The sequence below is a fragment of the Mesocricetus auratus genome, unplaced genomic scaffold (assembly GCF_017639785.1).
Source record: "Mesocricetus auratus isolate SY011 unplaced genomic scaffold, BCM_Maur_2.0 Super-Scaffold_100029, whole genome shotgun sequence".
NCBI classification, from domain to species: domain Eukaryota; kingdom Metazoa; phylum Chordata; class Mammalia; order Rodentia; family Cricetidae; genus Mesocricetus; species Mesocricetus auratus.
This window is the reverse complement of record NW_024429210.1, coordinates 19,834,891-19,860,789: the sequence shown is the minus strand read 5'-3', so window position 1 is coordinate 19,860,789 and position 25,899 is coordinate 19,834,891. Positions and strand designations below refer to the sequence as shown.

The 25,899-nt window shown below is 41.6% G+C and overlaps 1 protein-coding gene across 4 annotated transcripts in view; it reads left to right on the top strand.

Annotated features, from left to right (window-relative positions):
* The window catches only part of Sptbn1 (spectrin beta, non-erythrocytic 1), a 160,411-nt gene that overhangs the window by 26,788 nt on the left and 107,724 nt on the right, over positions 1-25,899 (top strand). For all 4 annotated transcript variants that reach the window (XM_005070338.4, XM_013113587.3, XM_013113588.3 and 1 more), the window contains exon 2: positions 14,413-14,607. In XM_005070338.4, coding sequence (XP_005070395.1) covers positions 14,460-14,607 — 148 coding nt within the window. In that variant the 5' untranslated portion in view covers positions 14,413-14,459. The remainder of the gene's footprint in view (positions 1-14,412; positions 14,608-25,899) is intronic.

The following is a 25,899-nucleotide window of genomic DNA, read 5'->3' as shown; positions in this document are numbered from 1 at the left end:
GTATGTCAAAGTTTACCAAAGTGTATGATACACAGCATAGTCTGTGTTATACATAATAAAACTGTTCTTCTTTCCCCACATGTCCACCCCTCCTGATTGCTGTATCCTACTCAGTCTGTTCTGCCATTCTGTGAGGGGACTCAAGTGTGCAGACAGAAGTCCTCGGAGAAGTCAGCTATTGTGAACATGAGGGGGAGGACACTTCTGTGGAATGCTGGTCCTGGAGACATTAGGGATCTGTCATGAGGCTTGTGTGATCAGCCTACACTTTGGAGTTTTATTTTGAAAACCTTTGGTCATTATGGAGAGGTGGTAAGCAGCCCAAGACTCTTGACTCTAGGAGAATGACCAGTCAGGAATGTGGGGTTCAGAGCTCAAGGACCCCTCAGGGGATGCTTGTCCTCCATCTGCCAAGAATATTCTTGTGGAGAACCTTGTTATCTAAGACAGGTCTGACTTGCCAGACTGCTGGTGAGTCCAAGAAACTGCATACCACATACCACCACATACCCACCTGCACAAATACTTAGAATTTTTCTTATCAGAAATAAAGTGTTCTTTGTAGAAGAAACTAAAAGAAAATATAATTTAAAAAATAAGGGATTTTAAGTTGTCTATAATCCCACCTCTCAGTATTAACTACTTTTAATATTTTTGCATATAATATTTCATGTAAGTATGTATTTCAAAATAAAAGTAGAGTTACAAGGTTCATACTTTGTTACTTCCTATTTTATCTGAGTCTTTTGTCTCATTTTATATGGGCATAGAGTATTGCTTGTAGTGTACGTGTTGCATATCTTGTGAATCATTTAATTAAAATCCTTTTTGGGGTTTGTATTTTGCTAAAAAGTCTGGGAAAGTAAATTACTTTTACTAATAAAGTAAAATAATGTGTGGCTGATTAAAAATTGTATTGAAGGATATTATTTCTTAATTTATATTACAGAAAAAGATGCCCTTGATCTGGTAGACATTTTAATCAAAGGAAGGGGAAGTAGTGCCTTTGAGGGTTAGTGTACAGTAGTGCTTTGCTGTTGAATGAGCATTATTTCACTGTGCGTTGGATTACTCTCTAAGGAAGAGTTCCTGTGCATTTCAGGTGCGTTGAGAAGTACAAATCAAAATAATAGCAGACACTTTTAATGCTTTTCTGTTCCATGTATTGTTAGATGTGCATGGACATGCAGAGTGCTAATGGGACATTCTCTTTCTGTAGGGCAGTAAAATTCCTTCTAGAAATTAGTCTTTTTCTTTTCTTTTTTTTTTTTTTTTTTTTTTTTGGTTTTTTGAGACAGGGTTTCTCTGTATTGTTTTGGAGGCTGTCCTGGAATCGGCTCTGTAGACCAGGCTGGCCTCGAACTCACAGAGATCCGCCTGCCTCTGCCTCTGCCTCCCGAGTGCTGGGATTAAAGGCGTGCGCCACCAATGCCTGGCTTAGAAATTAATCTTAAGAAAATAACTGGAGAGCATTATAGTGCCATATTTACAAAAGTGCTGTTATAAATAGTGAACAACCGTGTGCTCTGTAGCGGGGGTTTGGTCAAATAAAACATGAAACATCTGTAGATAGCCGCAGGATGCTGTATAGTCATACATAGTTTGGCCTATGTTTCTGAAAATAGTTATTCAGGAAATAAAATGAGGATAGACACACTGTGGAATGAAGGTCTGATATATGTGTACACACCGTGTTCCTCCTTGCTAGTTTTGTACCCCTCATGAAGAAACCAGCACACCTGCGTCCCTCTGTTGTCCTGGGACCTAAGAGAAACTCATCACCTGGTATGCATAAGATACCCTGTCCACTCAGGCCCCCTGGGGTTCCGTGAGATGCTTTGACAGTGATCATCACAGGAATTCGTGACTTACAGGAGGGGGAGAGAGAATTCACTCATCTGTTATATATACTATGCTGACTTCACTTAACAGGTGAATGCAGCCATAGCTTGAACAGAAAGCCTGCCACGAAGCCTACTTCTCTCCTCAGTTTACTACAGGGTTCCCATCCTCTCCGTGCTAAGACTTTGCTTTTTCTACACAGTTTGCCGGTCCTGGGTCTCCTTTCTCTCCAATATTTGGTAATAGAAACTGGTTGTTTGGATGCGGGTTTTATAATAAGCCTGATGTGTCAGCCTAGGAGCAACTGACCTTTAACAGTTCCCTTTTCCTCAAGGGAACAACTGACTTGTTTATGGATCAGAAGAGTCACACCCTTCACTATCAGCCTGCAAGGGCACCTTGCCCTGAGTCCCTTTCTAAGCCATAGAATGGAAGGTCATCATGTTACCGCCTAAATGTTCCCTGTTATTGGAAGAACTTTGTGTGGAACATTTCCTACCTTTTGAGATATTGTCAGACTTTTAACTGCATTTGGGAAGCGCTACCAGCTAGGCGATTGGTAATAGTGATCTCACAGCTGGAGACCATTCCTTCCATTACCCAGCCAAGAGAAGGGTAGAAAGTAACAGAAAAACAAGCAAAAGCCCCATCTGAAATTTCTGTTGTATTGTGCTTGCTTAGGCTGAGGGTACACCATGGAGATGGGGCTACAGCACTGGAACCAAGTCCAGATGGAGAGACCGCAAGAGAATGGGCAGTGAGTAAGGACAGGGGTCTCATGGGTGTACCACTGGGAACACTCCCGAGCCACCCTGTCAGGACAGTACCCAGGGATCACACGTGACTTCTGAGTGCTAAGACTGGTGCAGTTGCAAAGCTGAGTTTTAAAATGTATTTTAATTTTACTTAATTTAGCCAGCTGCACAGGGCATGCCATGAGCATTGTGTACAGCATAAGATACACACAGAAGCTACACCAGTTAGGCTTAAATCCCAAGCCCATGGTCTTTCCTGTTATACCCTTGGGCCAGTTCGTCCTGACTGCTGACTGGCTTGCAGTTTTCCCTTTGTGCTAGGAGTTAAGGGTTTCCTGAGACCACTGCTCTCTGAACAGACTTGGGTGGGGTTGCCATTTGTCCTCTTGAGTTTGAATCTGCCATTTGCTGTTTCGGTTCTGGGTGATTACCTTTACCATTGGCCTGTTTTGGCTCATTTTCTATTTATTTATTTATTTATTTATATTTTATGTTTAAATGCTTTGCATGTATACCTGTGTTCTTTAATAGATGGTTGTGAGCTACCATGTGGTTACTGGGAATTGAACTCAGGGCCTCTGGAAGAATAGCCATTGCTCTTAACCATCTCTCCAGCCCCTGTTTTGGCTTCTTTTTAATAAAATAGTGGAAATATTGACTTCCTGGTGTTTATTTTGTATTCTATAAATAAAAGTTGGGACCTAAGTTGGTCCCTCCACTAAAGTTTAATTTTTACTCATTCAGGAGATTGAAAAGTTTGTACTTAGAGCATACAGCTCTATTTGACTTATAAACCTTAAAGAGAAAGGCAAGACTCCAATAACTATGAAAGTGTCTGAAAACGAGAGGCTTTGAGCCATAATTGGCTTGCTAGGAGGTGGACAGGAAAGATGGGTAGCTGCTTATTGGCTTCTGCACTTGCTAAGTGCAGGGAGGAGAGAGAAGAGCTAGTCTGCTTCTCCAGTATCTGCATTACAACGTTGTTCTGGCCCAGCATCTGATACAAGAAAAGTCCCACAGTTAAGTCCCTAAATGATGTTCTAAACGCACAGCATCTGCAATTATTTAGCTAAATTAATAAAGGCTGCAGGTGATAGAATGAATATAGAAGGTATTTTTCTGGCAGATAGAGAAACCTTCACATCTGTTCATGATTATGAATCCCCTCTTGTTGCTTGGCTTTACCCCTTCCTTGAGCCCACATTTCTCACTAAGAGCTAATAGTGCATAATAATAAAACCTGGCTGACATCCAGCACAGTTTTGGCTAACTTTTCCAGTGTTTGTGAAGTGGAAAAGGCCATGCAGCTGTTAGGCTGGGTCCTGGCCAGTGAAGGAGATGCTTCTCAGTTTGAAGGCACAAACAGTAATTGAAATATAATCAGTGTTTTTGGCATCTTGTTATTATAATTCTCTCTACTTTTGTTATATTAATTGTTCATTTCTTTTGTGTTTTGCTCTAGTATATAATCTACTAAAAGTGAGGGAATGAAAGTGTTTTCAGCCAGGTGGTGGTAGTGTATGCCTTTAATTCCAGCACTAGGGAGGCAGAGGCAGGCAGATCAAGGCCAGCCTGGTCTACAAAGGGAGTTCCAGGACAGCCAAAGCTGAAACCCTGTTTCAAAAACAAGCAAACAAAAAAAAATTTTAGGCATTTTTTCTTTTCTTTTTAATGACTGAGTAGTTACATTTGTCAGCTGAAGGCTTATTTTAAATAGCCACACAATTATATATAAGATATCTTGCTGTAAGTCTCATATTTCAAATAGCAGAAGAAAGAGATCTAAGACTGACTGGAGTTCCAAAATAGGGTATACATTCATTGTGTTCCCAGTGTCCTGTTTTGGGCAGCTGGAGATGGACTTGTTCTGATCAGTGAGGAGGTGGGATGTGTGCAGATAGTTTCATTGGTACCTGGGGCTTGCAAAGTGTTGTTTAGCAGAAGGAACCCAGCTTCTGAGTAGTTTCCAGCCTTTGGTGGCCCCTGAGCCAGCCCAGATAAACCACAGTACTCACTGGGAAGTGCTGTCAGGATGCAGTGACAATCCTAGGCCTTTGTCTCTGCAGAGAAGGAATAAGGTGATGGGTATCAAGATGGTTTGGCCCACATCCCCCTCTGGGGCTGACTTGAGAATGGGATTACCTTTTCCAGAAGGGATCTTTGGTGACTCTCAGTAGACCAGTAGACTGCATTGCAAAGAACCATGTTGAGCAGCTGCAGAAAGCAGGACTTATGGTCCCCTGGTAAGGAGGCAGACTCACCCGTCTTCACCCTGCCGAGAAATTTCCTTCTGCCAGAGAGAGATAGCCATAGGTGCTCTCCACCACCCCCTTGTTTGCTTTTTTCTTATAGAAACAAATATGTGATTAGTTAAGGCAATGCCTTTGATAGTGGGTGCTATTTATATTTATTCTGGGATGAGCTCTTAGAATAGCAGGTCTCTAGCTTTGTACCACCCCCCCAATTTAGGCGTAGTGCAGGTAATTTTGACAGAGTTTGCCTTAAGTGACCATTCCAACACCATGTATATCCATTAAGGATAATTTAAGATCATGAAATACTAACCTGGTACAGGTGAGGGTCGGGGTTCCCTGGGGTCAGAGGGGTAGGATTTGTAGAGTGGGTGATTTGTAGAGTGGGTGTATCTATTGAGGTGTGTGTATCATCTATTGAGGGTCAGGGTTCCCTGGGGTTAGAAGGGTAGGATTTGTAGAGTGGCTGTATCATCTATTGAGTCCATCATGTTGTGGAGGCTTTGTCCTGCGCGCCCTTCTTACCGAGCTTCTGTGCCCTGCTCCTGATCTGCTGGTGCTCCATGATGTCTCAGTCAAATTGCTGGAAGTCGGTAGCCGGGTGCCCCTTGCTGGTACAGAGCATTGTAGTTACTGCCCCAACTTGAGGCTGGAGACTGGGCAAAGGAAAGCATGGGGTAGGGGCCTGAAGAATTGTGGGAAGTAAGACCTGGGATACGAAATGATGTACAAGGAAACTTTTTAAAGAAAAGCCCGATTGTGTTTTTGGTAAGTATTTGTAGCTTTCTAAAAATTTGTGTTTTAGGTGATAATTAAAATAGATTTGAATATTTGACATAAAAACATTTGTTTTGTATAGCAGGCCTAGATTCATAGCAGGCTTTAGTTCATTTCCAGATCTTTTATTTTTATGACAATATCCATCTCCAGATGTTTACAATGTTTACACAGGAAGAATATGTGTTTTTTTTCTGCATGTCAAAGAATTCCTTCCTGCCCCAAACACTCCCGGCCCTCTTAAATGACACACTGTTCCCATAAGCCCCCACCTCTGTCATCTACCCAAGGCTGCCTCAGCTCCTCTATCTTCTGGAGACTTGCTAGTGTTGTCAGGAGCCAGTACAGAACCTAAGGAATATACACTGTAGTCGGCAAATGCATCCATGCTGTGCTCTGGAGAGGTCACAAGAGTCTGGCTTTACTTTCTCACCCTTCCTCTCTGGAGGGTTGGCATATACAGCGAAGGCTGCTTCTGCTGCAGCGCCGTCTCTGGCAGCAGCAGCAGAGTAGAGGTGGAAGAAAGCAGCTGCTGTTTAGAGGAACAGGAGTAAGTATTCATTTTGGAGAATGCATTTTGGGACTGTGTATGCATGGTTGACAGACAGATCTGCAAGGTTTTCTTCCTAGAAAGTGATTAGCAGCACACTTACCCCATTAGACAGAATCTTAGTTAGAAATCCCTTTACTCCGCCTTGCAGTGCTGTTGTTCCCCATTGTGCAGTGTGCACTGAGGCCCTGGGGAATGGGGAGGCTACATAGCTTTTATGCTGTCCTAGAATTACTTGGAACCTTCTGGAACATCCACATGACGGGGAGGGTGTTTCGAGAGTGTAGGAGTAGGAAGCAGTCTGGGTATAGAGGCTCAGGCTTGTTGACTCTGCCCTCATTGCCAAGAGAGGCCTCTGTAACTAGGCTGCCACGTTCCCTGTTTTCCAGAGGAAGAGGGGAGCTGACATGCTATCCTGCCTCTACAGCTGGCCCACTTCCTGCCACAGACATTACCGTTTGTTTTGTTTTTTCTTTTGGGGGAGTCTCTTTTTGGTTTTTTGAGACAGGTTTTTTTGTGCAGCTTTGCAGTCTGTCCTGGAACTTGTTCTGAAGACCAGGCTAGCCTAGAACTCACAAAGATCTGCCTGCCTCTGCTTCCTAGTGCTGGGATTAAAGGCCTGCACTACCACCACTGGGCTTACCCTGGGTTTTATACTAGGAAGGGTTTTTAACAACTGGGCACATTCCAGTTCTTCTATTAAGTTCATTACAGGCCATCAACATCGTAAAACACATCTCTTTGACACTGTGGGCTTCTCACCCCTTGCTTTGAAGATCTGAGGAATTTAACAGCATTTAAAGTATCTAAGGTTAGAAATGAGAAATCTAGGAACATGAAAATGATCAACCTTACAGGTTTTGATGCTATTACCACTGATCATACAAGCAGACCTTTCCTTCTAGTCTTTGGACATCCCAACTCATATTGAGCAACTCCATTAATATCAGCAGTGTATATCCATTGCTCAAAAGTAGACCCTACCAACTTCTGAGACACTCCTAAGTTGCCTAATATGGTAAATACAATAAAAATAAAGGGAGATATTTTTGGCTTATTAAAGTTTATCTCAGTCTTGTCTCTTTGTTCTTTCGCTGTGTGAGAAAGTATCTGACCTTAGCTGACCTTGAACTCAATATATGATCTCAGATTGTAGACCCTCCTGTGCAGCCTCCCGAATGCTGAGATGCTGCTTCCCCCAGCTTGGTCTGTTTTATTTTTTTTATAATGGCCATTTGGACAAATTTACAATCTCAAAAAATAAAAATACTTTCTTCTTAACAGCAGATGATTTGGTACAGAAAGTGCATCTAATACTTAGGAAAGCTGAGAAACTCAAGTATTAAATTTATTTAAATGTTTACCAAAGGGGCTGAAAAGCTAGCTCATCAGTTTAGAGCACCTACATGGTGGCTCACAGCCACCTGTAACTCCAATTCTGGGGGATCTGTTGCCCTCTTCTGGCCTTTGCAGGTATTGGGAATACTTGTAAATACATATACATCCAAGCAAAACCCTCATACATACAAAATAAATCTTAAAAAAAAAAACCCTTTCAAAATGTTTACCCATGTCCTTGATGTGCTAGGTGAACTGTGTCTGGGCATACAGTTATGAAAAAGAATTGTCCAGTATTCATAAAGTGGTATATAAGGTAAGATGGTTATTAAATAATTACGTGCTTGCTAAGGGAGGATGGACAAGCACACATAGCAGGCTGGAGCCTCAGAAGAGTCTTCCTGAGAAAGTTCAAGCTGACCTGGTTCTCATTGTCCGTTGTCTTTATCCATAATAGTCTAAGATACTGAGAGTTAGCGATGCCATTGCTAATGAGACTCCCTGAGTTATAGGATCCTTAGAAGGACTGGGGTTGGGCTCAGTTGTACAGAAGGCACCTTTTGGGTTTACTCTGTAACAGTTAGTTTAGGGTTCACTCTGCATTATTTTACAGAAGTCACCATACACAATACTTCACAATGTGTGACTCATCAGCAATGTGTGTTCTCTTAGTTCTGGTCCTTACAAGTGCAAAATCAAAATACTGTCAAAGTGAGTTCTGATGAGACTTCCCCTGTCTGACAAACAGCACTGTCTCAGTGTGTCCTCACCTGTCCTTTGCTATGTAGGAATGAGATGCAGATGGAGGACACCATAGTGTATCTTCTTTTTACAAGGGTACCAGTCCTACTGAATTAGGACCCCCTTTTATAACCCCATTTAACATTAATGCTTGCCCTCCAGGCTCTTTGTGTGCAATTTAATCTGTAACTGTGAGACACACAAACAACCTATCCAGTATAGGTTGCCCAGTCCTTAAGTCTCTCTCTCTGCACAGATCATAGAAAGCTCCTTTCTGAAGCTAGTGGTCTTCCTGTCATCGGGTTCGTCCTTTATTCTGCTGCCGAGAAAAATGACTGCTCTGAAGGCATCTGGGGAAAGAAAAACAAAGAGTGCATTATGTTGTAGACAGGAAAAATCCTGTTTATTAACAACATGTCAAGGACATGAAGTTACAGTCTTGATTTTGGTCAGGCAAATAGTGGCAAAATGTAGCTTCTGAAATCACTAAAGAGGTCTTGAATACATTCGAAATGTCTGGCCACATTCTTCTGAGCCTTTGCCCTTTTTGCTGAGGCAGGGAAAGTTTTTGCTTTCTTTTATTCCTAAACCTGATTGAGATCTTCACCTGCTAAGAGCTTAATTTTCACACTGAAGTCATTTGAGCAGTAAAGTGGAGTGAGGCTAATTTAAATCACATGTCGCAGCCTGTGTGGCCATGGACAGACCCATGAATCCTGTGACCTTCTCACAAATGAGGTGAGATGTCTCTTGGTCTTGTGGGAAGCCAACTTAAGCCATGACTGGTCACCTACCAAAGAATCCAGTTGGAATTCTTTCACAACCCTCAATGCATGGCAGTGCTTTAGGACTTGGTTCATTTTTTTTCATGTGTACTGTGATTAGCTATTCTGGAGGGTACACATGAACTCACATTATTGAACACCTTTGTAAACAAATTTTCACACAGTAATGTACAGAATTCTCTTGGACTCCATACTGGATACATTGTTTTTTTTCTTTTTCAGTTCTTTGAGATTATGGCTAGGTTTAAACAGATTGTAGAAACAGAAGTTTGATAGTGATAAAATCATTTTTCTAGGATTGTCATGTTCTCCCTGTGGAGTGTCATAGACCAGCTTTTATGAAACTGTTTTATTTGCAAGACTACAAATATCCAAGACTGCTTGGGAAGCACTCAGCGAGCATACAAGCAGAAGGCTGAGGACATACTCAGCCAAGCAGTCAGGGCCATGAGTGGCCTATGAGCGAACTTCATAAGTTAAACCCAGACATTTGGGCAACCAGTAGTGCCTAGAACTTAAGTCAGTTGCAAAGGGGACACGGTCTTACTTAAAAGAGATACTATAAACAAGTCAAGTGAAGTAAATATTTCTTTACTTCTACCTAAGAGTCGCCCATCCTACTTTAAGTTAGGTGAAAATAAGTTTCTCATGAACATTCATCTTTTGCTAAGTGAATCTGCATAAAGGGTGGGCTGTGCTTACATAACTCATTTTTACTGGGGTCCAGGACTCATGACCTAGGCAGAAATAGAATCTTTGTGTTTTCTAGTCATATGCTGGGTGGTGACACTCTTCCACCTGCCATTTCATTGTGAGATTGTTTTTGAGCATCCACTGTGCCATGGGTACTGGTTATGTGGCGTTGCCCAGAACAGGTAGGATCCTGGATCTTGCAAGCCTCTGTGCATATCACTAATGCTTGCTATATTGTTGCTGTCTGTGGCAGTTTCACATATTTTCGTAAACTCTTTATTCCAGAAAATGGAGGTGTGCATTTCACTCGATGAATTTGCCAGGAATTTTGGTACTAGGCTGCTTCAGTAGAAGCTTCCAAACAGAAAGTACATTCTGTGACTGCTCCTTAGTTGTTCAGGAAAGCAATTTTGGCTTAATGACCTTCACAGCAAATAAAGCAGTTAAATGCCAAATACAGTGAAACTTGGGCTTGCTATTTTGTCATTGGCACTGGTAGAAATGTATTCTGATATTGCTTAAAACTATCTGGAAGTAAGTGTAAGGTTGAAAATACCATTTATAGTGACCAGAAGTTCCATGTTGTCTGTGAACTGTGGTGATGGCCTGTTCTAAGTTAATGAGGTCAGTTTAAATCGCTCCTTGTAAGTAGTGTAGAAGCCAAATGACCTTTACCCATCATTTATATTATCACAGCCTTGTACTTACTTTGAAAAAATTTAGTTTGCTTCGAATTCAGTGATTTTTGAGTCTGATAAATGAACACTGGATAAGCTAGCCCTTCCCTGTTTTATTGTTCACTTTCGAAATATAGCTGATTTTTAAAAAAGATTAGGGCTTAACACAATTTTAGATAGTTATCACATAGTAGACAGAGAAAAGGAATACTTTGTTTAAAATGTTAATGTATAAACAGTAAGTGAAAATAACTCATACTTAATATCAAGTTTTTTTACTGAAAGGACTTGAATAATAAATACACTTATCATCTCACTACTCCTTGTTTGATTTTCTCTGTGGAATGCAGGAAGGACAGAAGCCAGGGATCCCATTCCCCCATCCCATTGCTTTTTGTAGAACTGTGTGTGCTTCTTTCTATATGTAGTGTCCATGGAAACCAGAAGAGGGAGTTAGATACCCTAGAACTGGAGTTTCAGACAGTTGTGAGTTGTTAGTGTAAGTGCTGGGAACTGAGCACAGGTTCCCTTTAAGAACAGCAAGTATCCAGGTGTTGATGGCGCACGCTTTCCATCCCAGCACTCAGGAGGCAGAGACAGGCGGATCTCCATGAGTTCAAAGCCAGCCCAGAGAAACCCTATCTCCAAGAACACTGTAGAGTGTGTCAATGGTAAAGTTTAAATTTTAAAGGAAAACCAAGATTTTAATAGCGTGTGTGTATGGCGAAGTGCTTTATTGTATATATTCACATTAATTGGTATTCTGCTTTCAAGCTGAATTTGTGGATTGTGAGGTGACCACTGAGTAACTCCACTTAGCTGTCCATGAGCAGCTTGTCAGTCTTAGGGTAAGAAAGAGCCAGAGAGCCCTAAAAGCAATGTTCGTGGGAGCTTCTATGTAACAGAAGAGGCCTGGAAAGCAGAAGGGATGAAACTCTTTCTTCATAGTACAAAACACCGTGGGCTTAAGTTGCCTGTGTGACAGAAAAGAAGTGTGACATGTTAGGAAATAACATGATAGATGGTGTTTGTGCTTTGGGATGTGCCAGGCATTGACTTTGAAACTTTCATGAACAGAGACCTGAGCATTATTCAAGCAAGGACAGTAGTACTCTGGCTTCTTCCCTGTGGTTATGCCTGAAGCAGCCCATGCCGAAACCCTAAGAGCCTTTTGCTTCATGGTCTAGAATCATAGGTTCCTCACCAGTGTTCTGTTTCTAGCTTGAAAAATTAAAATTAGTTTCTGTTTATTGAAGCAAAATATGATAACATATTTGAAATTTCTTTGGATTTTTGGGGAAATTCCTGTTCATAAGACAGGATTAGAGAATAAACTGAGAGGGAGAACTCTTGGCCTTTTAAAAACTATATTATTATTTCCTTTTTTATGTCCACACATGGACACAGTGAAGAAGACGAGGTAGATAGATGCTTTAAACTGTGTGTGCAAAACCTAGCCGCAAAGAACGTGAACATTGCTCATGTCAATCAGAACAGTGTTCACTTTACTCATGCAGGGTTATTGCAGGAGCTCATACAATGATGGTATAGTCAGACAGACTCCCAGGCCTATACCTTACCCTACCCTCTGGAGCTTTTCCTAAAGGCAGAGTTCCAAGAAGGTCGAGATGTCCAACATTTCTCTCCTGTTCATCTTGTCTCAGTTGTTTAAGAAGTACAAATTTTATCTGCCCTAGGAATGCATGATTGATAGCACTTTGGAAAAACCCAACCTGTCTCAGATAACCTCCAAAGGGATCTCCTCGTGTGATGAGCTGTGCTCATAGCTGACAGCCTCTTGCTTAAGAGGTTTGTAGCATGGTCTGTTGGTCAGTAGATGGCACCAAATACCAAAACTTACCTGGTGGTGGTTTGCACTGCCTGGGTTTTTCCTTGAGTTGGATTAAATCACATTTTCTAGACTTTGAGAGATTATACCCTGAGGGGTTAATAGTACTATCAGGTTTTTCTTTGTTAGAGATAGAATGCTCCAAAACAGAGTTTATAAAAAGCTTTGACATTGGTGTAGTCATGAAAATTAACCATTTAAAAGGTCAAGTAGTCTGACTGTATTGGCTGAGCCTCTCTTCTTCCTTGCCTATCTCCCTACGTTAGAGTTGTGTAACTATAAGGTCACTCAATAGAATTTAGCTTGTTCTTTTGTGTTTTGGTGAAATTCTGCAAATATATTGTTGATTTAACTTAAAAAAAGTATGTCAACACATTTGTCTTATTGGGCCTGATTGCATGTTTAATGGGAATTAAGGAATTTCTTGTTTATGCCATGGTGGGTAACAGTGAGAACAAATGTTTTGGGTTGTCAGGTAGACTTGGTGCTTTCTCCTGAAGAGCTTATAGGATATGCTGATGTTCACCAATGGCTTGTGAGGAAACAGTCAAGAGGAAGCAGAGGTTTGCTTGTGCCACCAATGGTACCATTCCAGCCAGTTTGTTTGTGAAAGCATAGAGATCTAGTTGTATCTGAAGTATGCGCTTATGTTGGAACTGGAGAGCTGCATTGGAAACACAGTAAGAGAATTGTTTCTTTTCAGCATATGTATGCTTTATTTCCTTTGTATGGTGTATATATAAGTGGCCAGTCCTGTGTTGCTGAATCTTGTTTTATTATCACACCGACTCTGGCGGTGAGTTCTGCTGACTGGTCTTTGTGCACATTCCTTGTGCACATTCTTGGCACACACTGAGGAAAACACGTGCCAAGTGTGAAGAGAAAGAAGGTGAGGAAATAAGGAGCATCATTTCCCTTGTGATATTTTTCTGCCACCAAGACAAGAGTTGTCTCCATCCCACCTCCTTAGTTTTGTAGTTAACTTGCTTGGATAGTTGTGTGTGTCTTACGGAGCCTGAGTCCCTGTAGTGAAGCTGAACACATACAGGAATTTAAGCATACCAATAGTAATCAAGTGCAGAGCCTTACTGATGCCTTAGGTCCAGCCAGATCTTTCCCTAGATCCCGTGAGACCACCACACCACACCACACCCACATTCAGGTCTACTGCCTCTACAGTGCCAAACCTTCCATCTTGGAGTAGCCTCCAACCAGCTCTGCTTCTGTTTTTACCTCCAAGAATCTGTTTTCCACATGGCACCATAAATAACCCTTTAGAAGTACATCTCTAACCATGGCAGATGTTGGCTCAAAGTTCATCATACTAGACTCTTGGCTGTCTCTGGCCCGGCCCTGCCCAGCTTCCCAGCCATGTTGCCATTCCCTCAGTATACCAGAGTCCAGCTATACTGGGAATGCATCCTTTGTGGTGTTGCCTTGATCCGGAGCGCCACTCTTCATGATCTGTGTGCATGATCTGTACCTTGTGGACACTGCGACCTGTTTCAGGGCTAAGAGGGACTTTTGTTACTCCCAGTGCTTGCATTTTATCTCCTTAAACCCTCCAGCTTTTCTGGTGTATTGTCTACCTCCTTCTGTGAGGACTTCAGCCTCACTTACATCATTTATTGTTCTCCCTGGGATCTAAAGCAGGGCTGAACGTGTGGCAAGTCCTCAGCATATTTGGGCTCATCAAGTGAGTAATCGCCTGTGGAATGGAGAAGCTGTATTTGCTTACATTGTAATCTTAGGCATCAATTTTAACATGAGATGTACAGAATAAATGATTTATTGGTTTTCTTACATAACATTTTATGTAAGAAAAACTAGAAAGTTTCTGGTGATAGACAGTAAAACTAAAAGAATTCATTCAAGTACCCACGTAGCTGCACTTTAACCCTTTTAGAAAAGGAAGAACCGTTAGTTTGGCATCCAGCATTTCATTCAGTCTTCTCAGCAGCCTGTGACATCTCCTCCCACTTCCATGTTTGGGGGAAGCCACAAAGTAGGTTGGCCGAGGTCACAGATATGAAGCAAAGCTGAAGTTTAAGACCAGCTTTGTCTCTGGAAGACATACCTGGACACGCAGTAACGGTCTGTGGAGACTGTGCGCTTTGCACGTGTAAGTGAATGCTTTCTTTTCTTTTTCACAGAGCTCTGAGAAGGGACTGATGTGAGAGAACGCCTGAAGCAGCTCAAGATGACAACCACAGTGGCCACGGACTATGACAACATTGAGATCCAGCAGCAGTACAGCGACGTCAACAACCGCTGGGATGTGGACGACTGGGACAATGAGAACAGCTCTGCGCGCCTCTTCGAGCGGTCCCGCATCAAGGCCCTGGCAGGTGAGTCTCCTGCCCGTCACCAGACACTGCGTGGTTCCTGGAAAACCGACCGTTTCTGCTTGTTAATTTCAAATTCACCTTAGTTTAAGGTGTCCTGTAAGAGCTAGATGACCTCTTTTTAAGATACCTACATTTGGAGAGCAGCCAGCCTTAATGGCCAAGATAATTTAGAATGTGGTAATGTTTGTAGCAATTTAGAAAGAGCTGCTGAGAGCTTGTTAAGATTTTTTATTCCTGACACATCTTTTACTTCAAAATATTGAAACATACTATACTTCATTTAAAAAATCCAAATAAGGTGTGTACTTCGTGCCAGTGGCCGATTGGCTGATCAGAGCCATGCAAGGTTGGTTAGTGTCTTGTGCAAGGGCTTTAGGGCTGCAAAGCAGTGGTGTCCTCTAGGAAGGGTGTGTGAATGCCATTAACAAGGAGGTCTGGCACTGATTCATTCATTCGTGTGACATGTCCTTCCTATGTGTGACTGCTGCGGATTACTACCACAGTTCTGTGACCCTAGTCAGGAAAAGGTTCCATCACTTTGAAACCTGAGCAGTATCAAATACATACAAGAGTCAAACTAGAGTGCATTTAAGGCACCATCTGTGTGTATTGAGACTTAGAGGAAACTTTCCAAGTGAAAAAGCAGGTTAATGATTCTCCCCTTGGTGTCATTAATTACAATAGATTAAAAGGCATGGTATGAGCAGGTACGTTTACCATTTGTTGTAAAAAATAGTTTGATTCTCTGTTGTCTTTATAACAGAGTCTGATTATAAAGCAAGGAAGTCTAACTCACATGAACAAAGTGACAGAGAAATTACTGGTCACAGAGCAGGCAGATTCTAGCTTCAAATAAGACGTCTCGTGGGCTTAAATGATCTGACCAGACCTGGTTTTCCCTTCTTTACTTTTTAGCTGGGTTGTTATGCAGACTGTCCTCACAAGTGGCTCTCTATCTACAGTAGTCACGGGTGGTTGTCCCAGTCCCAGCAGGCCAGTAGTAAAGAGTGCATCTGCCTCACCGTGGTCCTGGGATCAGTTATTGGCCTGAGTTATCATGACTGGCACTGAAGAATAGGATGCTCAACTTATTTCCCTAAACAAGTTTCTCCGTAGAGGGAGAGCTTTTATCAATCCTGTCCCACCTAAGCAGCAACAGCAAGGCTAGAGATTTGAAGAGGGAAATAGATAGTGGAGATCACCAAACCAGATGCCTCAAAGATAATTTGTGTCTTTGAGTAGTGATGATTTATAGATGTTGTGTGTGTGGGGGGAGAGGTTGGGGGAGAATAGTATCGTCTATACATGTCTGTGGGTTTAGATATACCTGTTCAGGCTGGAGCTTGGCATCAAGGGTCCTCTTCACCTTATTCTTTGAAACAGGGTTTCTCACTGAACCTGGCGGTTGTCTGCCTCTGCCTCCGGTCCTAGGACTGCAAGGGTGTTGCGCCGCAGCTGCTGACTGTGTGGGTGCTGGGCATATGCATTCAGTCTTCATGTGTGCACACAAGCGCTTTACTCAGTGAGATAGCTTCCCAGTTCCTAGAGATCTTTCTTGATCTTGTCTTAATGGATTATTAATCATACAGTCATTTACTGTAGATTCAGTACCTTATTTTCTAACTCATTCGTTAACATGAAGTGTTAAAGCAGTAGTTCTCAACCTGTGGGTTGTGACTTCTTTGGGGAGTCCAACGACACTTTTACAGGGGTGGCCTAAGACCATTAGAAACTCAGGTATTTACATTGTGATGCGTAACAGTAGTGAAATCACAGTTGTGAAATAGCAACAAAAATAATTTTGGGTTTGGGGGTTACCATAACATGAGGAACTGTATCAGAGGGTCACAGCCTTAGGACGATTGAGAACCACTACCTTAAGGAAATCATGATTGGTCTATGCTGCTCGATCAGTTGGTACTTATTTCTCTTTCATGAATCTTCCTTTCAAACCTAAGACCATTCTGTTAGCAGTAGCTAATTTGTTATCTCTGATCATAAGCTTCATGCTGGGGTTCCATCTAACCTATGCTGTCTCATTTTGAGGACATTTTACTTGCAAATTGTAGAGCAGTTCCTTAGGGTTTTTTTCCCCACGTGTGTGTGTGTGTGTTTTGGATGTATACAGGTAGATGTGCACACACGTTTGCATAAGCATTTGGAAATCCAAAGTTATGTCTGTTATTTCCCTTAGTCACTCTCTGCTTTATTTATTGAGGGCTTCACTAATTCTAGCTAGCTTAGGTAGCCAGCTTGCTCCCAGGATCCCATCTCTGCCTCCAGAGACCTCCATTTGCTTGGCTTATCATGTGGGTCCAGGATGTAGTCCTCATACCTGCACAGCAGGCTCTTTATCCACCCCCTGAGCTCTTGTTTGCTTTTCTCTGTGGGACATCTTTCTGTACATTCAGACTCAAGAGCCTAGCTGTTCTTAGTGTTGGTCCTTGTCATAACCTAAGGTTGTTGTGTCTAGTCCCAGAGTAATTGGGTTGCAGTAATAATAGCAAGTACTTAACATGTTGCTTACTATGCTCCAGGAACTGTTCTAAATGCATGGCACATATTAATAATTAAATGAAGCCAGGCAGGGTATGTTGGGATGTTGAGGTCAACCTGCTCAACATGGTGAGACCTTGTCTCAGCAACGTGAAAAAGAAAAGTAGCTAACCCATGACAATTGCATGAGGGAAGTTTCGTCATCTGTGTGTGAACTGGAGAGCTGGAGGCACAGAAGGGGTGAACGCTTTCTCCCAGCACACGTTGGCATGCCACCCTGCTGACAGAGAAGCACGGGGAATTATACTCTGCCATCTACGAGATCCAGAGCCCCTAGCAGGATGGAAAACAGTAACTCTTTAGCAGAAGCTCATAGAAGCTGGGAGAAAAGGCAGCCTCTCTAGTCTTCAGCCTATGCTGGCCTCAGTTACCCTGCTTCAGCCTCTTCAGGTTCTGGGGCCACTGATGTAAGCTACCATGTCCAGCAAGACATAGAGATAGCTTAAGTAAGTAATTAGACTTACTGTTGGCTGTTACAAAAGTAAAATCTCCTCTCAACATGCTTCAGTATGAAAAATTATTAATGCTTTTCCCTACAAGTCTTTGAAATATATATACCTTCATTTTACATAGGAGAGACTGGTAAGAATCACTCTAAATTTAAACATAGAATCAAAACATGGTGGATAGTACTTCCCCTTTTCACGTGATGCTGCTCTTGAGAGTTCAAAGGAAGGTGAGGACATTCTTCAGTCTCCTTGGTTTGCAAAGGGCTTCTGGCATGCTGGTCTGCCCTTCGGCAGTGCACTGTGAAGTGAGGATTTCCCACATCCCATCTGCCGTGCCCACATTCCTCACCTCTGACCAGCTTGCCTCAGTGTGGTGGAACGTGTGGTAACTCAGAATAATCTGAGTGCCTGGGACCAGTATTTTATTTGAAATAAAGCTTTAATCTTTTAAGAAAAGTCAGAGGGACTGGTGGTGTAATTCAGTGGGAGAATTCTTGCCTAGCATATACAAGGCCCCGAATTCAGTCCCCAATACTAAAAGAACAAGCAACCAAAAAATAAATCTTAAAATGATTTCTTTTTAAAATTGTGTGTGTGATTGTGGCTTATGTTTTGTAGAATCCACACAGATTAGAGGAAGGAAGAGAGGGCTTAATCAGAGAATACTAATAAAAGTAATTGGAATTAATTTCTTTATCAAGTCTTATAAACTGTAGAAAGAATTTGAAATTGTATATACTAAAGTAGTCACTATTTCTAAATTTTTATATTTGGAATTTTTCCTGAAATAAAGTTCAAATTATTTTGTAATTAGAAAACAATCATGAAATCTTCTTAAACATTATATACAACAGTTAGAAATTTGGTACATTTTTTCCTCAAAAAAAAAAAAAGGCATAGAGAGGTCAAAGAATAAAGCCTGTATGCATGTACAATTTAACAATGTATAATATTTGACATAGGATAATCTTCAATATTAAAGTTTGCATTGTGCTAACATTCTTTGATAAATCATGACATGGCAAAAGAAATTGACTACCACAGACTCAAAGTCAATTTGTCTTCTTATATGCACAATTTCCATGTGAAGTGCTGGAATTATAGGCAGGCATACCACTTCTAAATAATCTTAAAGGCATTCCATGCAGCATCAAAAATAGCTTGTCCACCAGCACATGTGACTGGCTGGCTGGTTTTAAAACGGGATCTCACTGTAGTACAGGGTAGCCTTGAACTGTGAATCCTCTTCTCTCCACCTCTGAGTACAGGTATAATGGGCAAAGTCTTGACTGAATCAGCAGCTCCTGTGATACCATTGCATTTGATTTTCTAAAACAAATGATGCCAGGTAGATGTTAGGTGTTTTTTTTTCTTTTCAGTTACATTTAGTTTATGATACATTTCTATTGATTATTAAACTATAGATTTGTCAGTAACTTTGACATGATTCACATGAACTAGTAACCCATAAGAAAACATTCAGGAAACAAGGGAGCTAAACATTAGGTCTGTGTCTACTGATTAGAATTTTTTAAGAGGATCCTGAATTTATAATTAGTTTTAGTCAGCTATTTCTGGTTTCAAAGAATAGAGATGTTTTCTGAATTAAAAAGGGGTAGGTTTCACCCCTGGCATTAATAATAATAACAATAGTAATAACAACAACAAGAATATAATAAATAGTAGTAGTATGTGATAGAATTATAAGGTAGGGTAAAGACAGTTACTGAAAAGTTCTGGCAAGGGCCTGGTGTGGTAACCATGGCTTTAATCCCAGAACTCAGGAAGCAGAGGCAGGCAGATCTCTATGAGTTTGAGGCTGGCTTGGTTTACAGAGAAAGTTTCATGCCAGCCAAGATCTATATAGTCAGACACTATCCCAAAGAACAGAAAGAGGTGGATGGAGAGAGAGGGCGAGGGAGAGAGGAGGCTGGTTTCACACAAACCAGACCCTACAAAGCTATGTGCTGTTTGCTAACACAAACCAGACCCTACAAAGCTATGTGCTGTTTGCTCTAGGACAAAGTCTCCATTATTCTTCATTCAGTGGAGCCCCCCACATAGTAACTGTTCTTTCATAATTTGGCTCACATCTGACTTGAGTGCATTGTAGATTCAGTTTTATTTCTTGTCTAATTTAAGAAAAATTAAACCTCAGTTATTTAATTGACTTAGTAGCATGAATTTTTTTAGTACAAATTTCTGTAAGGCTGGATGTGGTATTGAAGTTCTGATTGGTCCAGATAGCTTCTTATACCAGCCCTGGCAAGCTGGAGACTTACAAATTATTGCCTGAAAAGAGGCATCTTGAGACCTGTGAGGTACTCCACGTGTAATGGTCAGGTTATGGTCACCATTAACTGTTTCCCTCTAAAAGAAAGGAAACAGAAAGGAACATCTCTCTTTAAAGTCCTTGAAATTACTGAAGAGAAAAAAACCATCAAACTTTCAATCCTGTAAAATACGCCTCTGTTGAAATGTCTAGTTTCCATCTAACGTACTGATTTGTGAGTTTTGCAGGGTAAATGCAGTCTTTTCCTTGCTTACTTCTTTGGGATCTCAGGACTAAGCATTGTTTTTAGAGTGGCACAGCACCCACCTAGCGCTGGAGCATTGTGCCAGGGTTGTTTTTGTGTGTTTATTTTACAGTGCTGTGACGTAAAATCCCTGTATTCTTTAACAAAGCAGCAACAACAAAACCTGTTTTATGTTAAATGAGCAGTGGGGCCAGGAATAGTGGTGCACACCTTTAATCCCAGTGCTTGGGAGGGAGAGGCACACAGATCTCCGTGACTGGTCTAAGTAGTGAGTTCCAGGATAGCCTGTCTCTAAAATACTAAAAGCAAATAAGTAAATAAAATTGAACAGTTGGCACTACGTATGACAATCATGCTTGTAATCCCAACTCTTGTAGAGCTAAAGCCTGAGTATTACTACATATATAAGGTGAGCATGGGCTTCCTATTGAATGCTAGGTCACCAAGGCTGCAAAGAAAACCCTTGTCTAACAAGCAAAGAAAGGGGGGACCAATCTATAAAGCAGTGAATTTGACTATTATATAAAAGTGTTGTTGTACCTTCTGAGAACCTGAGTTCAAGTCTGTTCATCCTCCAGTTGCAAAAGGCATCCACATTTTTCTCATTAGTTTGTGTCCAAGGAAATTTGCTAAACTCTTAAACTTGGCTTCTTTCCTGAAGGCCTGTGAATTCTCAGAAGTCTAAAATAGTTGCATAATCAGGTGCTGACACTGCTATTGGGTGAATGTGGTAAGAATTTTGCCATCCAGGTTTAACTTCCCACAGAGTCTGTAGGTTTCTTAAGTGTGTACTCTGTTGGCTACAAGATTATTCCACAGCCATCTCAAGAAAGCAGATGGACTGGAATCTAGGCAACATTGGAACCTTCCTCGGGGCTCAATGTCTCCCTCACTCCATTAGACCTCCCTGTAAGTCTTTAGGAAACCCCGCTTCTCTCCCCTAGCTCCAGCCTGGGCCCCACTACTATGAATCAAAGCCATTTTCCTGTGTGGATCATGCTGAACTTTTCTCTCTGATAATCTTTGTTGACTTGCATCATGTACATGTGCATTACCAGTTTCAGGTATGTGCTTGAAATAGTTCTATCTTTATTTTCTCTAACTGATGAGTCAGTTCTTGGAGACAATGGTAATGGATAGTATTTCTTTTAGCATCTGAATGCAGTCAGTTATTGAGCAGCTGGTAAACAGCATAATTCACTCAGAGTTGTTAACTATTGCATCATTTGTGAAAATTGGCCCATAACTTTTATAACACCTATTGTCTTAGTTACAGTTTTTATATTGCTGTGAAGAGACACCATGACCATGGCAATGTTTATAAAGGAAACATTTAATTGTGGGGGCTCCATTACACTTTCAGAGGTTCAGTCCATTATCATCATGGCAGGGAGCATGGAAACAGGCAGACTGACATGGTGCTGGAGTTGAGAGTCCTATTATCTTGAGAGGCAGGCAACAGGAAGTTGACTGACAGTCACACTGGGGGACACTTGAACAAAAGAGACCACTAAGCCTGCCCCCACAGTAACACACTTCTTCCAAAAAGGCCACACCTTCTAATAGTGCCACTTCCTTTGGGAGCCATTTTCTTTCAAACCACTGCACCTATCAAATAGTTAATTCTATGTAGGTGAGAATTTGACATTAAAATGCATTATAAAATTGCAGTGTGCATTGTACATTATGAATGCATGAACTGAAGGAAAAACTGAGCATTCAGTAGTAGACAAGTGTTTTCTTCCTCAGACCCACTCCATTCAGTGAAGAGTAAAGAGAATTCTTTTTAAGTTCTGTGCAAACCAGGCATAGTTGTATTCACCTATAATCCCCCAGCACTGTGGAGGCTGAGACAGGAGGATTCAGCAAGTTTGAGGCCAGTCTGGTCTTCATAGTGAGTTCCAGGCTAGATAGGTCTACATAATGAGACCTTGTCTTAAAAAGATCCCCAAAACAAACAAAAGCCGAGCTTGATGCAAATCTTTTCAGAATTTTCCATGCACACGATTGAAAAGGGTATATTCTGAATATCTGTATTCCACCATATATTGTTAGCTGAAACCCAGTTCCCAATATGAAAGTGTTAACAGGTGGGACTGGGAGGGGATTGAATTGCGAGGGAAGAGCCTCATGGTTGGGATTGGTGTTATGATATGTGGCCTTTTTACCTGTTCTTTGGAAGCACAAGAGGCTATTTGTAAACTAGGGAAAGGATTGAATTGCGAGGGAAGAGCCTCAAGGTTGGGATTGGTGTTATGATATACGGCCTTTTTACTGTTCTTTGGAAGCACAAGAGGCTATTTGTAAGCTAGGGAAGGGTTTGACCAGTTTGTCTGCTGGGACTCTTCTAACACTTAGAACTGTAAGCAACCAGTGTGCATTGTCTAAGCCGTCCATGGCTCACTGCTTCAGCCACTTGGACCAAGATAGATACTCCACCTTTACTAAAAGAACAGAAGCAAAGCCACACTGATGCCAGAGTCCTGGAGTTTAACATTTCAGCCATCAAAGAGTCTTGTCTTAGAGTTTAATTCCTTCAGTTTCTGACCTATCTACTGTGAGGTCAACAGATAGCTCTTGGAAGCATTTGTCTATAAGCCCATTACACTGTAGATCAGATATGCTGTCATGTTGACCTCTGCCTCTTTTTCTGTTAAAAGTGTCTAGCTTTTGCTCTTGAGGGTCACAAGGGTTAAAGCTAAGGAGTCCTGTGACCATTCTTCCTTAAGGTTTCTACCTTTTTGCAGCTTTCCCGTATTTGCTTCTTTACCTTCCATATTTCCTGAAAGAAAATGCTTTTTGGAGGCCTCACTAAGGGAGCACTTTCCCATCTTTTCAAAGTATCTTTATTGTGTTTAGAAGTGAGCAGTTGGATTTTGAGAATTAATGATTCATTTTTCTTGAGACAGGGTCTCACTGTAGCCTTGGAACTCACAGAGGTTGGTCTGCCTCTGCCATCCAAGTGCCAGGATTAAAGGTGTGCACCTCCACTGTCTGCTTTGAGTTTAAGGTTTTAGTTGTTCAATTTTACAAGTGTGAGTACTGTTTTCCTCTTGGAATTCTCCACTTTAACAAGGACATAAGACATTTGGTAACTATAGTGGACAAGCATGACAGGGATGGATTGTATCCCTAGAATATCTCCTTTTGCTATAATAGCCAAAGATGATTGGCTACAAACTGCTCTAGACAACAACAGAGCAGAGTGTGTTGTCACTGTTTTAGCTACTGTGTTATTTAAATCTCTTTCCCCCTTGTGGCTGACAAGAAAAACAACCTAATAACTTTCTAAGCACACAGTAATAACAGCCAGCTTTGCCCTGTGGTTAGATTTCTCTAGTTGAGAAAATATATATGATAGTTCCATGGGTCCTGAAACGGTTTGTGGTATTGATTTTGGAGAAATAAGCTTCAACACCAAGTCACTTAGCTCTTTATATGTCTACTGTCAACACACACAAGTTTATACCTAGAACTGGTTGCTCTGCCCCTAAGCATACCTTTCATGGAACTATACTCTGGCTCCAGACATCTAAAGGAAGGCCAGTGTTGACATGGATGCTTGTAAATAATGTAGAGGTATTCAAGACTGCCTTAAGAAATACAGGATGGAAGGGAGGTAGGGCTTAAGGATGACCTGATACCAGTGTGAAACCTAAAACCCAACGACGGACGGTATTAACAGGTGTACAGTTCTTTCTGCACACTTTATCAGCTGTAATCTTCAGGCATTCCCATGTGTAGGTGTTTTTTCTTAACCTCCTCCACTCAGGAAGCCACACTCAAACCGAGTTTTATAATGGAGAATGATGTTTTTGTTTTATAGGCTAAATGAAGGACTTCAGAGTAACCACAATTGATTTGATTAGTAACTGCTTCACCATTTTGAAAGAAACAATTTTTGATCATATTATTAGGAAGAAGTATGTTTATATTGGTAATTTTTGCATGCATTTTAATGTATTTTATGGATGCATTTGTGTGTGTGAACATACTTCAAATTTATGAAATAATGTTTACTGGTATTTGATTTTATTAATGTCATTGGAAGATCCTGTTCTAACATTTCAAAGTACAGCTAAATGGTCTCTTTTTATTAATTAGCTTCCTGAATCAGGATCTTACTGGTTTTTATTTATTAACTGTGTGAATCAGAATCTTAGTGGTTTGGTCATTTCTTAGTGAATGGGATGAATGGCATAATACTCAGTGTCTGTTTTGTGCCAGGCATTGTGGTTAGGATGAGAAACACTGGCCATCTGGAGAGGCAGTGTCGGCACATGGAAGAAACTTCCAAGCTGAGGGAGTGGATGGGATCCTAGAAGGCTGGTTCACCTCAACAGTGGAAGGCTTGGAACTTCCCCACATGTAACAGACGGACTCCCTGAAGTTCCCATCTCCAGAGAGCCATAATGCCCTGATGAGTTAACCTGAGAACTGTTCATGAGGTCCTGGGGATGGTGGGATCTGACATCTCCCTCACAGTGACGGAGGAGGCCGAGGGAGGGAAGGCATTTAGGAAACTGTTGTTTCTTCAGAAGGAGATGGTTCCTTTTAGATTTTACCAGTCACTGTGCTTGATCCAACTCCTGGCATGCAGCAGTGTCAGGAGATCAGGTCCCCTGCCCAACCCCTGTGCGAAACAAGCCTTGGAAACCCCACTTCCTAATCTAAAATAGTATTTGTAGACACTCCACTCTTCAGTCATCAACAGTTCTTAAACTGTTGAGTTCAGATCCTCAGACTTGCTCTGCAAGGGCTGTGAAGGGGAAGGGAGGGAGGAAGGGACTGGGAACCTGGTTCTGCATATAGGCATGCTAGGGTTACAGGCACAAGAGGGTTTTGTGAGGTAATAAAATAGGCAAAGACCACTGTTTGGATATACTTATTTCCCTGTTATCCCAGTTTTAGGATTATATCCCATTTTCACATTTGTCTACACTCTCTGCAGCATTCAGAAATGGTATAGTGTGATTGTGCAGGTGCCTTTGGAAAAATCCTCTTATGGCCAACGTTTCCATCAAGAGCTGTTCATCTCAAGGCTGATGCTAAGGGAGAGTGGCCACAAGTCCTTCTGCATTAGGTCTCTACCCTGCCAGTTACTGGCTGTGAGGGAGTAGATGAGCTTTACAGGACAAGAATGCTGTCAATTTTGAGAACTTAGTACGGTGGAAGGTGCCTGGCCTCATGCCTGTCTGCACACAGCACCTATGCAAGTTCATCTTGAAAAAAAAATCTTCTTTGTTTTGTTTTTGTTTTTTGAGACAGGCTATCCCTGTGTAGACATGGCTGTCCTGAACTCACTTTATAGACCAGGCTGGCCTCAAATTCAGAGATTTACCTGCCTCTGTCTCTCAAGTATCCATATTAAGGTCTTGCATACCATGCCCAGCTGAAAATAAATCTTTTGAAGATAGAGCTTGGTTTCCCCCCTCAGGGAGGCATATACTGAGAATATTATCTTAATGCAAGGTAGCAGGATTAAAAGTTACTGTGGGAAGGCAGAAGCATTTAAAGGGCACATGTTCCGATGGCCTAAAGATACTGATGACCTTTGGCCTTGTTTGCTGTGGTGTTCAGAGGGCATTTGTGACTCAGTCCTTATTTCAGGAGGTGGAAAAAAGCACTGAAGACACCTTTTTTAGTTTGGAATTTTTAAACATTGTTTTCTGGCCATTCTTGGGCTTGAACCCAGAGACTTGCACATGCTAGGCAGCCCCTTTACCACTGAGAGATACATGTCAAGCTGT